The 14,753-nt window shown below is 35.6% G+C and overlaps 1 protein-coding gene across 1 annotated transcript; it reads right to left on the bottom strand.

The window, feature by feature from the left end:
* Positions 1 to 253: 253 nt before the first annotated feature.
* On the bottom strand, positions 254 to 9,133 carry LOC120353686 (endocuticle structural glycoprotein SgAbd-2-like). Its single transcript, XM_039438396.1, has 3 exons — positions 8,980 to 9,133; positions 3,219 to 3,406; positions 254 to 1,232 (listed from the first exon to the last, which is right to left on the bottom strand). The coding sequence occupies exons 1-3, from the start codon at positions 8,989 to 8,991 to the stop codon at positions 902 to 904; spliced, it is 531 nt and encodes a 176-aa protein (XP_039294330.1). The 5' UTR covers positions 8,992 to 9,133; the 3' UTR covers positions 254 to 901.
* Between the last annotated feature and the right edge of the window lie 5,620 nt (positions 9,134 to 14,753).

Raw genomic sequence — 14,753 nt, 5'->3', positions numbered from 1 at the left:
ATAATTATGATTAGACTGGAATTTAATTGCAGAATTCTAAACAGTCTAATAGCATTGAATCTAAAATACAGTATCTCCTGGATGGTAACATTGGAATGAATTTTAAATCAAGTAAGTTTCTATAAATACTTGTGTACACCTCTGCGAATCGAAGTGACGGTTTCAACTTTTCATCCATGGTTTAAAAGTTTACTCAACTGATAGTCTGATACTGATACTGATGATAAATCAGGCCAACAAAAAAAACAGAATATTCACGACAACGAATAGGTAGACTTTATTTTACGGTATTCAAAATTGGTAAGACATTTTTATTACTCTACAGATATAATTAACTCAATTTGAGTCAAGCAATGTGAAATTGAAACAATGTACAATTACTAGTCAAATATGGTTGAATAAACATGACTGTCAAACATGTTTTTCTGGTTACGATACTTATTTTCGAACATTTCAAAAAATGATTGTCCAATCATGATGATTCTTATACAACCATGATTTTCCAAACATGATAAATTCAATATACAACCATGATTTCTCAAACATGATAATGCAACATACTTGTGCAAACAAGTACTTTGAAACACACTTTTTTCAAACAGTTGCTTTTCCAATCATGTTTACTCAACCACTCTTCCGTTCCTAAATATTTCAGTAGCGTCCAAAAACAGTTTCCTAGTTCCTAGTCCCGGTATCATTCCCAGTTCCGTAATCCCTTCATCTTCTTCGAGCGGACGAACGGTACTGAGCGATGACCTTCAGCTCCGTAATCCCTTCATCTTCTTCGAGCGGACGTGAGCGGACGGACGGGACTGAGCGATCACCCCCAGTTCCGTAATCCCTTCAGCGAGAAAATTGCCGGGTACGGAAGGGAATGATAGCCTCCAGTTCCGTGATCCCTTCACCGCCTCTGAGGGATGGGAGTTGGGTAGCGGAAAGGAGCGGGGCTGGGCCCGACGACGGGACGGGCGATTCCGGGTCCGACGGGTTGTACGGGAGCGGCGTTAGCGAGGTTGTAGGCGATGGATCTCTGGATCTCGGGACTGGCCTGGGGAATGTGGGCTCCCTCGGCGCGGAAACCGTTCTCGTCGGCCACCCAGTTGACGGTGATTGGGGTTCCATCGGGGGCGGTGTATGAGTATGATCCGTGCACCTCCTGGGCTTCCACCTCAGTACCGGGGTTCTTCAGAACTCCACTCACCGACTCGGAAATGCCGTTCTCAGTTTCGTATCTGAAATCGACAAAATTAACAGTGATTAAATTCATAAAATTAAGATTCACAAAATTGATAAAGATACACAAAAATATTTGTGGAAGATTTGTGAATTGATAGGCTAAAGATTCACAAAATAATACAAGTTATGGATAACCGTATTCTTGAAATCTAGACTTTTTTGGAGGTCTAGTTTCAAGTTTTGTGTAGTTGAGAAGTTGATATCGTGGTCATTATTCATATTAAATAAAAAGACTGACTAAGGAATTGTCAAAAACCACAGATTCTCTTGATAGTTAGAAAGACCGGTTTCCAATTGTCACTCTCTCATAAACAGCGTTCATTAATTGGTTAATCAGAGATTGACAATGGTGTAACAACCGAAACCGGTGTCTCTAACTATCAATAAAATCTGTGGTTTTTGACAATTTCTTATTCAATGAATCCTTTTGGAGGAAGAGATATCTTCAATTACCAAGATTAGGAATGATTTACTTCTTGCAATCAATGAGAATTTACATGGTTATCTGAGTAATGAATATATAACTTGGGGTGAAAGAGATATTCAACTACTAAAATCAAGAGTGATTAAATTCTTGAATGGTATAGGGCGTTTATGTCGCAACTTTTACAGTTATCTTAAACTGATAGCCCACGTAGTTCTTTCCTGTGAAGCTTTATGGCGTTGGTAGTCTCTCATACTGTGCCGTTCATACACTCTTACCCGGTCAAAACAGTAAAAATCGACAATAATCGACAGTAATCGACTTGAGATAACAGTACAAGTTGCGACATAAACGCCCTATACCATGGGTTATCTACTTATGCTATTGTTTCTCTATGGTTATACCGACATCTTCCACGCACAATATCATCACTTATAATGTTCCCTGCTTGAACTTGAATCATTCTTCGGATTAATGCTGAACTATCGCCTGTTGCTTACAAAAATGAATAACGCACTACACAACTAACGCAACTAGCACTTGGTGGAAGACTCGATTGAGGCAGTCATGTTTCACAGTCTATAACTTGACTAAAATTGAAGATCTGGCCGGACCGATCATGGGGCGTTTGATGAAGATGATAAGATGTTCAGCTTTGTGATAATCACTTCCCTACCCGTTGTCTGAGTTCCATGATATGTGATCAGAGGTTGAAAAATTACCCTTTCACTCATACGATCCAAGCTTAGCTTCGATCAACCTCAAACTCAGTTCAACCTGAACTCAGCTTCAATCGACTTTGAACTTAGTTCAATCTGAATTAAGGTTGAATCCACATTAAACTCAGTTCAATCAAAACTCAGTTCCAATCGATCTTGAACTCAGTTTAACCTGAACTATTTTAAGTGGATTTTTATCTCAGTTCAATCTAAACTCAGTTTCAATCAAGCTTAAACTAAGTTTTGAACGATTCCAATCTCAGTTTAATCTAAACTCAGGTTAGAACCACGATTCTTAACTCAAATCAATAGCGGATTCTCTTCGCTAAGGCGCGTAAGTTGAAGTTACGATTCAATTACAAATATGTATGGACTGACAGGAATGGTAGCTTAACTCAGTTCAATCTAAACTCAGTTTCAATCAAGCTTTAAGTTAAATCTAAACTCAGTTTTGAACGATCTCAATCTCAGTTCAATCTAAACTTAGGTTGAAACCACGATTCTTAACTCAAATCAAATCAAATCAAATCAATGGCGGATTCTCTTCGCTAAGGCGCGTAAGTTAAAGATACGATTCAATTACAAATATGTCTGGACTGACAGGAATGGTAGCTTAACTCAGTTCAATCTAAACTCAGTTTCAATCAAGCTCAAACTAAGTTCAATCTGAGCTCAGTTTTGAACGAACTTAATCTCAGTTCAATCTTAATTCAGTTTTAACCGACCATGAGTTCAATCTAAACTTAGGTTAAAACCACATCAAACTCAGTTAAATGTAAACTCAGTTTCAACCGACCATAACCTCAGTTCAATCTAAACTCGGTTTCAATGTGACTCACCCATAGCTGAAGCTTCCGTCGAATCCGACATCATTGGACTGACGCAGGATGGAGTAGTAGGGGTACTGCTGCTGGGGGGCAATCTGCTTGGGGGCGTAGATGGGGGCGGCAGCCGGGATGGGGCCGGGGGCGCCGGGGTAGATGGGTGTCTGGGCGTAGACTGCGCACACAACGGTGGCCAAAATTGTCTGTCAAAAAAGTGGAGAAATTAAATCAAATCAACACTTTGTATTATCACAATCAAATTCAATACAAGAAAGAAGTGTCTCCTAAAGTTCAGTTATTTACTAATAGTTTGAGTTAGAATAGAGCCTTTGAAAGAAATTGAAATAATAAAGAAGAATCAATGAGAATTCATCAATTTTCTTATAACATACCAGACTAATTAGCAACGTCCATTGTTGAAATGGGTTGGCAAGGGTGGACTCCTCTGATCCAGTTTGTATTTTAAGAATCATGCAGTTGAAATACAATACTTAAATAAATACCCCAGTGATAATGATAAAATTATGATTATAAAAATTATAATAAGAATTATTATTATAAAATAGAAACCAATAGTGATTATCATTATTATCTATTATTATGTCGGCTTGATAATAACATAATAATATGACATTATGTCGGCTTGTCAGTTGATGGCAGCTACAAACTACTTAAGGCGTCATAACTCTGTTGCTGGGATCCCACACCAGGATCTTGCCCTGAAGTTTGGTCTAGTGGATCAAAAACTGCCTTAATCTATACAAGCCACTTTCTGTACTTGAGAATGATACACACAAGATGTATTGGATCGCTTTGTGCTGACTGTCCTTTCAGTTGCGCACAACCGGCCAGACATTATCCTCATGGACAAGACAGCCAGGGAGACTATTTTGATTGATGTTGGCATACCATGTTGCCACAACTTGGAACAATATTACAATGAGAAAATATCCAAGTATCTCCCCCTGGCTGCTGAGATCAGGGATGTCTGGAAGCAGGAAAAAGTTACAACTGTCCCTGTAATTATCTCTACTGTTGGAGTGATCAGGCAGAAGGTTTCAGCGAACCTCAGTCGCCTTGGTGTCTCAGGGAGTGCAAAACATGGAATTCAAAAGGCGGTTGTACTCAGAACGGTATCAATCATTAGATCCTTTTGAATTTAGAGAATAGAGATGTACCAAAGTCTTGCCAATAGCCGACTTGGGTTGCAATAAAAATGCTCATTTTGTAAGTGATGAAATAATAATAATGATATCGAGTGACCTGGCTGGCTTAAGTACTTGAATAAATACTTCGATGATGATAATAATGATAAGAGTAAAACTTCATCACGATTATAATCTATTCTTGAGAATGTAAATTGTTATAAAACTCTAGCTAGTCTGTAAAGTATAGAGCTCAGAGAAACTCATTATTACTATCAGATACTAAAGAAATTTTGATACAAATAATAATTTTATTCAGTCTCATCCTGTTGAACAAACAATGTAATTAAATAACCAAACTTACAACAAACGAATTACATGATATAATTCACTTGAAATGTTAATGATCCTGGAGGATGACTACACAGCCATTCACAACTTTTACTCTCGTTCATTCATAAGGGCGCGGCTCTTTTGCTCTACTATAATACTGATTATTATGATAATAGTTTCAACTATTATGAAGGCACATGAATACTTTTGAAGTCACACCTCTCTACTTGATATACCTATTCTTTGAAATCTGAACTATTCATAACTTGTGATCTAATAATTTATTCCAGCATTTATTATGATACAATTTTCGTACAAAGGAATGATTGAGAGATGTTTGGAGACTTTCTCTTCGACTCCAAAATATAGTTTATGTATAAGCATTGCACAATAGTCAATAATTATAATTTGTCATCTATATTCCTATACCTGACATATTGTTCTGCAATAGGCAAGGCAAGATATTACCTAAGATTCTATAGGTAACAATACCTGGAAGAATCTAGGCATAAGTAAAGTAGAATATCATACTACCAATATCAATTATCAATGTTATATAATTGAATAGACTTAAAACGTTGTCAAAAATCCACTTTAATTAAATAAAAATTAATATTTTACAGGAGCATGCTTTCGTGTGTGCTAACTTTTTATTCAATTAAAGTGGATTTTTGACAACGTTTTTAGTCTATTCAATTATGGAAAAGTTCCACAACATCAACATTCACTCTACAAACTCAATTGATGTTATATGAAATATTTTTTCTGTCCTAGACTCTCTGAGACTTCGGTGAGGGTTTCCACATTAAGTGTGAGACAGTTACTAAATTCAGTGTTTTCTGGATTCTCTATTTTTGTAGAATCTTCAATCTTGAATTCATTATTCAATAACTAGTTCATACAATAGCACACAGGAACGTCTCAATACTTCACAGAAAACTGAAGGGTTGATGATTGAGAAGAGTTCATCAAGTAATAAAGTTTTGAGTAGGTAGATATGAATATGATTTGAACTAACAAAATACACTTTGGGGGTATTCACAATGTTGTTTTAGCCAGCTAAAGTGCTATTTGATAAATCTGGATTGTGAACGCCCCATCTAAAAAACCATCTGCTATTAGCTAACTGCAGTAGCGACCCAAGCGGATAATTTGTGTAACTTGAAGTTAGTTTGAAAAAGTAAGATCATAAACATATGGCTGCCGCTTTAACAGAGTTAGCGGACTCAAACCTGCGCTATCTGCTATTATATCTCGTCTATTAATTTTTTCTAACGTACCACTATAGCATTGAGTTAACACAGACTTAGAAAATAGCTGGAGTTAGCGAATAGCTCGACTTAGCCAGCTAACTCCAACATTGTGAATACCCCTTTTAAATGCTTGTCACTTAGAATTGAGAATATATATTTTTGAATTCAATAATAGATGAATGCTGAATATCGTGGAGAACTTAGTTACTATAGCCTAATCATCAGAAATTTCTAACAGAAAATAAGGGATTCTGATAGGAAAAAGCAGATAAATCACTAATAGGCCTAAGGTTACTTTATTTGTTCTCTCTCTCTCTTTTGGTAGAGAGTTAGTGGGGAGGATATTTTTAATATTCTTTCCGAAGAATGGACATTGATATGTCCAAAGCTCCGCCAATTTATGTAGATGCATAACAATATAATTATTATCTATAGTTATTATATTACAAATTGCTTTTTCATATCATATACAGTTCAATAATTATTTTCTTAGTCTATATCATGTAAATTCATCTATAATTTTGCTGTATTGTAAGCTATTGTATATAAGTGTATAAGACAGTATATATTGTAATCTACATAAATAAAGTACTCAATCAATCAATCAATCTATCATTCTCATGATGTACTTGTGGTATGAATCAATAAGAAATACATTGAATGAAACTAGACTGAACATTGATTATATCGGAAGTAGATTATAATCAATTTAATTAGTTTCTCATTTTCCTCACAAGCCTTTATGTGGAAATAATTTCATCTAACCAGATCTTGTTTACTTATATCACAGAGAAACAATAGCATAAGTGGTATAGCATATCCCATGGTATAGGGCATTATGTCGCAACTTTTACTGTTATCTCAATCGATAGTTCATGTAATTCTTTCCCGTAAAGCTGTGTGATACTGGTAGTCTCTCTCATATTGTGCCGTTAATACACTCTCACCTTAACAAAAAATCGACAATAATCAACAGTAATCGGCTTGAGATAACAGTAAAAGTTGCACCATAAACGCCCTATACCATGGGCTATCTTCTTACGCTATTGTTTCTCTATGCTTATATTATATTCCACTTATATAGTTTACTTATTAGTCTATGCTTCCACATCGAGTATGATAATATAGTGTATAGTGTATAGGGTCTAGTTACTTTTATATCGTGATGAAGTGAGGCATCACACAAGCGGATATGCCACACTTATTATTTCAAATATGCCACATTGATTGGGACTAAATATTATGGACATCAACATCTACAATGGTTATCTATAGTCGGCCTTGATTGAAACTATGTGACAGCAGGCATGATCCATGAATATAGTACTGTGGCCTACACCAGCTTGCTGAATTATATAAATGAAATGTTACATTGAATAATAAAAGTATCTACTTTGAGAGAATATTTGAAGACTCAAAATTTTGTGAATTGAGGAACTACAAGACTTAACCTATTTCGGACTATCTAAAGTTACGTTATCTAAATTTCTAAATTATCTAAATTTAAGTTCCCTCTCTCTATCATTTTGATAATGTACTCATTGTATCTACATTTGTATCTATTTATTGTATTATATTGTTTCAAAGCTTCTAAATTTGAAAGTCTACTTTGTAAAAACACTTGAGGACTGAAAATTTTGTGAATTGAAGAACTACAAGACTCAACCCATTTCGGACTATGTGCAATCTTATCTGAATTTGGGAGACGAATAGCACAAGGTTGCCTTTCTTTCTCTCCCTATCACTTTGATAATGTAGCCTTCTTATTGTATGAATGAATAAAGAATATAGAATTGTATAAATAGATGAACGAAGAATAAAGAATTGTATGAATAAATGAATAAAGAATAATCCTCTGAACAATCAAGCTGGTAATTCTTTTTATATTGTTAATTACAGATTTATATAATTCCAGATCACAGTATTGGGCCTATACATTCACAAATATAGATATGATTATAAAAATATAATGGTCAGCTCTAAAATAATAGGTGGAACCGCTTCATGGGTGAACTAAACTATTGGTAAACATGTTGAATTCTCCTATTTAAATCAATGTGATTTAATCAATCACTTTTTCTTCCTATTTCTCAGAATGTGAAGCCGCATTCGTTTAGTAGGAAAATTCAATATTATTAGTGTTATCAAGGGGAATCATTGACTTGATCCTGTTCACGACGGGAATTTCAAATAGAACACTGTTGATTGGAGGTGAAAGTATGACCACATTTTTTATTTTTCATTTTATTTATTTACAATGCAAATGACACTAATGTAATAACATTGAAAGATAAAATAATAAGGTAGTCCTTGTGCTATTTTTCTTCCAAATTTATAAGTGACAAAGTCCAAGATAAGGTTAGAATTCCACGTGTACAATTTTTATAAAATTTTAGTCCAAAATGAACATTAAAACTATAAATTTTGAATTTAGATGGCTTGAATTGATGAATTAATTAGGAATATTCCACTCAATTGCCACTTGTAACGAATAATATTGAGCTTTTTAAGAAAATTTGGAACCATTCAAGAAACACAAACTTGTAAACACCAAAGCTCAGCTGACACCTAGATGTAAGTATGTGAGTTTAGCGAAAAATTGATCAAAATAGAGAGGAATAACAGTATTCATCAGTCAACATGAAATTCATTGGAATAGGGACAAGAGAATTGTGATTATATTATAATGAAGTGGATAATTGTCAGATAGTAGGAGAGTATTTGATAATTATCAGATAGATAGGAGGAGGAGGAGGATGCCTTAGAAAAGCTGGGATAAAATAAGGATATTTGAATTGTCAATAGCAAAGTGGAATAATTGAACTAATTTTCAAGTGGAATGATTGAACTAGAGTTCATGATGGAGTTCAGTATGAAATCCTGTGAATAGCAAAGTTTAATGAGTAGAGTGAATAGTGAATCACTATTTCATTTGTGTATAGTTGACCCAAGTTAACAGTGAAATAGATGATGATATGGATAGTGAAATGAATTGTGAAACTAATGGAAAATTGAAATGGTTGGTAAATAGTGAAAAGTACTCACCAGAGTGTACATGGTGTTGTCGTGTGAAAATCCACAAATCGAATCAATGATTCCAAATGGTAAGCACCCAAACAGAATGATCTGTATCAGGCAAATACTCACTATTTATAAGTGCACGACGCGCGACAATTTCGGCCCAAGTGGGGATGCAAGAAAAGAAATAGAGACAAGAAAAGTGCAAAAAGAGAGAGAGGGAGTGAGTGAGAGAGGGGTAAGAGGGTTCAAGATCAGGTTTGCAAGTTCACCTTTGGAGTTGGTCGCTCATTGGTCCATAAATCCAGTGTCAGATCTATTTTTTCTGATCGAGTTGTCTGTGGTAGAAAAGAGGATGAAGAAGAAGAAGAAGAAGAGGAAGAGGAAGAGGAGGAGGAAGAAGAAGAAGAAGGAGAAGAAGAGGGTGAAGAAAAAGAAGAAGACAGGAGGAGAAGGAGAAGGAGAAGGAGAAGGAGAAGGAGAAGTAGAAGGAGAAGGAGGAGGAGAAGGAGAAGAAGAAGGAGAAGGAGAAGAAAAAGGAGAAGAAAGAATGAAAGAGGAGAGAAGGATGGATGTAGGGGAAGGTGTAAGACTGGTGAGAAGGGAGAAGAGGAGTATGAGCAAAGAGAGAAGTAGAAGAAGATGGATAATGGTGGAGAAGTGGGGATGCCTCAGATTGGGACCCAGGCCTTGGTTAACCTTTGACATATTATTTTCAACTGGTGACATGCTGATAACCTGCTACTATTGGCAGATCAGATGCTAATTATATGCGAAAAAAGAATAAGCCACAAAGCTTGGAGAGGAAGAAGAAGATGGAGGGAGAAGCGTGAGAAGTAGCGACTAAAGCAGGAGGAAAAAATAAAACAAAAGGATAGAAATTTGGTGAACAAGCATAAGAATAGTGTGAAAAAGATTGAGAAGGAGAAGAAGAGGAGAAAAAACATCTGGGAGAAGAGAATAGAAGATTATCGACATATAACTGGGAAAATAGGGGCTTGGGTAATAATTAAGGAAAAACATTGGAAATAAATAGACAAGACAGAGAAAAAGTTCGAGAAGGATTGGGGGGAAAATAAATTTTCAAAAATGAGAGGAAAATTTGAACAGAAGGAGAGAGAATGATGGAAATCGAGTTGATGTGGAAGGAGGAAACATTCAAGAAAATGGTGATAAACAATAACCATGTTGAATTAAGAAAATAGGTGGCTGATATTTTGGTAGAATCGGAAGTAACCGAAGGAAAATTTGTAGAAGAGGGAGCTAGAGAAGAAGCCGAGAGATGAGGTAGCACAATGCAAAGAAGAAGCAGTGGAGAAGTAGTAGCAGATGAGAAGAGGAAGAAAGTGAAAATGATCAAGAAAAAGGAAAAGAGAAGGAGAAGGTGATGAAGAAAAGGAAGGAGCGGAAGGAGGAGAAGGGGAAAAAAGGAGGAAGGCGATGAAGAAGAAGAAGGTGAAAAAAGGGGAAAGTTGATAAGGGAAAGAAGGAGAGAAAAAAAGGGGGAGGGGAAAAAGTAGAAGAGGAAGCAGCAGAAAAAAGAAGCCAATTATAAGACGTAGCAGACGCTGGAGAAAGAGGAGCAGATGAGAAAGAGAAGCTGAAGAGAGGAAGAAAGTGAAAATAAACAAGAAAATGGAAAAAAAAGAAAGAAGGTGATAAAGAAGAGGGAAGAGTGAGAGGAAGAATAAGAAGATGATGATGAAGAAGAAGAAGACAGGAGAAGAAGAGGAAGAAGAAGAAGAAGAAGAAGAAGAAGGAGAAGAAGAAAAAAAGAAGACGACGATAAAGTCGAAGTAGAACCAATATTGGATCCTATTGGTGATGGCAGAGTAGGATTATAGTAGAACAGGGAAGGGGATATCGTTGAAACCAAGGAGAAGGAGAGGGAATGAAGGAGAAGATAAATAGGAAGAAGAAAAAACAGAGACAAACAAGATGCATTGAAATAAGTCTGACATTACGTATGTCAAGGCTATCAAATAATATTCAAAATAGAGCCTGAGGCCGAAGATCGGCCAGCTAGTGCAGGCAGAGGCAGACTGTTGTCGCATAAAATACTGGCCGCAATTTTATGAATAAACTTAACATTTAAAAAAGCCAGCCTCGAGTCAGTAGGTCTGCCATAGAATTATTTTGAACTTTGAGAAATAACGCCGGTTTCGAATGAAAACACAACTGTAAGGTTAAAACGCCGGTTTCGTTTGCGGCCGTTAAATGTCTAGATTATTGAAGGCGCTGCTTCGAAAATCTGCTTGTTTTCAGTGAAAAACAGAAAATAATTGGCATCTCCTGGGTAGTAATTGCTAGCAGTTGCTCTGGGAGTTTTGTAATCGGTTCAAATTGATTGGGACGATGAGAACACTGGAAAATCCAATGTATTTGATGTTATTTTGTTTCATGGCTTGGTATTTCCAGTGGTGAAGTTCAGTGCAATAATTAATAGGTTCTGGTTAAGCCTTGCACACAAATTGATTTTTGTTCTTACGATATATTGCCGTCCTTATGAATTCTATCAGATTAAATGGAACCTCACAAACATCATCTGAAATCATCTGTCTAATCTTATAGAATTTATGAGGACGGCAGAAGATCGTACGAACAAAAACCGATGTGTGTTGTCACGTTATTTTTTATATTTAAATAACGATTAGCCTCCTGCTTGGCGTCAGTCGGTAGAGCATGAAATATTTTAATATAATTATAAAAATTAGGTCGTGGTTTTTAATAGGATACAGTCTCATAAAAATCTTTATAGGCCCAGATATGAGCTTCCACTATAATTCTGATAATTGATTAAAAAATAAATAAATATATATGCTACTTATCCTATAGTATTGAGGAATTAAAATAAATTGGACACCATAAACAATTTGATACATATATTAACAAATATTGCAAAAATAGATCAGGGCACAAAATATAAAGAGCGATGAAAACAAAATATATATAATATAAAAATAGAACAATAATCGAAATCAGTAAAATATCACAGGCTAAATACTATTCTCCAAATTTATAGCACGAAACGTTACCATGTGCTTTTATTTTATAATCATATGCATCCTTCTGTATGTAGCTGCGATATAAGCTTGCTAATACTTGTCGACTTGGACAATTCCATTAAAAATAGTTTCCTTAAAATCAACTTGATAAATGGCAACCAATAATCCAAATATATATCTTAAATTCTATAGTATCTAATAGATTTCAATGCAATGGAATATATTTTATCTCAGGGTGCAAGATTCGGCACCTGACGGAATAAATAGAGCAATTCATCTAGTGAATCAGAGCTACAACAAACTATCGCAAATTATATTGCAAAAAAAAATTAAAGATCATATGAATATGTATTACTAGCCTAGATTTTATACTTCTTTGATTTATAGGATTTCTGATATGTACTGACTCATTACTCCTCTAATAAAATACCTTTAATACTATATTTACTTGCGCAAGTACTTTTTACTAAATTCTTAATTTATAAGAAAACCCTTTCGACGAGCTAGCTTTGATTATTATGTAATTTCGAAGCACTGAGGGCGCCCTGTCACTATTTCAATATTTCTCACTCACGTGTCGAAATTTTCTTATGAGCTGCTGATGTCGATCCAACTCCTGGTGGTCCTGGACTATGGTAGCCGGAGTCGTCTCTTCCAAGGGGTTACAAAATTATTTAAAATGAAAATGACTTTTGCTTTATAAGAGCATCACAAAGTCTTATAAGAAATTTAATAATTCAAACTAACTTTAAATTTTTACAAGTTATAGCAAGGTATTACGCTCTATAATATTTAGAGACCTCTCATGGTGGCATTTGGCAGGCGAGTGTTGGTTCTCCTTTCTCAATTTTACAATTCTCATTTCCGACTTCCAAATTTACATAAAATTTGAATATCCTAGTCCTCCGCCATTCAAGGTTCAAATAGACCGTACTAAAATATTAAATTATTACTTATGTTGTATGTTTAATGATTTCTTTGCCTTCGGGCCATATCCAAAACATAGACTATACAACAATTTTATACAAATTCTAATCATTTGTAGAAAGATATATAAATATTTTTGAATCGGCATACTATTGCCGCCTATCAATTGTCATTTTGTGATTGGTGCATGCAAATTGTTTCAGTATTCATGCGCTTGGTAACCTCCTATTTCCTGGATACATTTAATTATTTTTATTAGGTTTTTCAAATATGCCCTCTACATGCTAGTTAATTTTCTATACGTTATTATTTGTTTCATGCATCATAATAGTTAGCCACGTGAGACCTTTCGTTCCTCAAATTGCATACCGTTTTGCCGCAATAAATTTCTGCCAAGGTGTTTGGTCAGATTCTACGTTGCATGGCTCGGTCGATCGTTAGGTCGCCGATCACTAAATGTTATGCCTAACCTCAACCTTCAATATTTTATATAATATTATATATTTGCAAAAAATTATTCCAATTCCTCTCAGGCTGTTGTACAGTTTAGTCAGGACAATCTGATGTTATCTAATCTTTATGTTATCTCTTTGGCGATTATTAGCCAGTTACTTTACTCAGACCTATTTAATATTTCAGCTAGGGATTTTTATATCTATCCAAATTTCAATATGTTACAGTGTGTACGGGGCTTCAGATGAGCGGTGGAGACATTGGATACCTTTTAAAAGAACCCACTGCAGAGCATCATTCTATTGATAATTATTTGAAACTAACAATTCACCCAGTATTTTCAACATGGTATCTTAGTTCACTTGAAAAAGGAATAAAAGCCAAATTTCCCTGTTGAATGTCAATTCCAATAATTTGGTTTATTGAAGTGGGATGAATAATTCTTTTTCAATGAATTTGAAATTTGTGAATTATTTTCAGTGATTCCGGTGGTTCGAAACCCACTAAAGTCAGTATTGATGCCAGGAGAAAGCTCCACTACGTTACACAAAATCGACCAATCCCGTGCGACTATACTCCATTTTCTCCGTGAATCTCCGCCCACATCGCACTCTCATTGGCTGATGTGGTTGCTTCATCAATAATACTCTAATTTGTTGACTGAGTCTTTCAATTCATTATAGATTCATCCTTTAACAGTATACAGTCTCCATGTTCAGTTGAATAATTCTTATATTGATTATTATAGTAAATTCATTAGCTGCTAGCTCAATCAAATTTACTAGAATCAACAATAAAGAAAGCATGGAAAAAAGTAAATTCGTATGGCTTTTGCTGGTGGGGAGTCCCTTGCGGGAAGGTCCCACCGCCTGAATATATAATTTAAGCCGTCAATGGGCCTTACGACTGTCATACTTCAGCCGGGACCGACAGTTTAACGTGCCCATCCGATAACACGGGAGTGATCTCGTTTAAAAATTTTTGGTATTGAGAGGGTTTGAACACGGGATCTCTATGCTGCTACGCAGGCACTCTATCCACTAGACCACGGATCACTCCAGAAAGCATGGAAACAGTATACGTCAATTCAATTATCATACCACGCACGAGTATAGATCTAATTTGTGAATCATGTGAAGTGGTTCCATGGGTTCACTATGTCTTAAATAATTATTTCCCATTATTATGCCAATCTTAATTGTAACCTCATTGGTGATTGTTCTTCATCATCCTCACTTCAGGGATTAGGTTTATTAATCTCTCTCTTGGCCTCCCTACATCTCTTCTCCCAGTAGGTCCATAGTTTTGAACTTCAAGGGGCATTCTTCCAGGTGGCATTCTATTCAAATGACTGCACGAGTTGCGTCTATTTTGTATAATTCTTCCATGCAGAGGAGCAACCGATAAAACCTGTCT

Source organism: Nilaparvata lugens, chromosome 11 (genome assembly GCF_014356525.2).
Source record: "Nilaparvata lugens isolate BPH chromosome 11, ASM1435652v1, whole genome shotgun sequence".
NCBI lineage: Eukaryota > Metazoa > Arthropoda > Insecta > Hemiptera > Delphacidae > Nilaparvata > Nilaparvata lugens.
The sequence above is the reverse complement of the archived record's forward strand: the minus strand, read 5'-3'. Positions and strand labels throughout refer to the sequence as shown.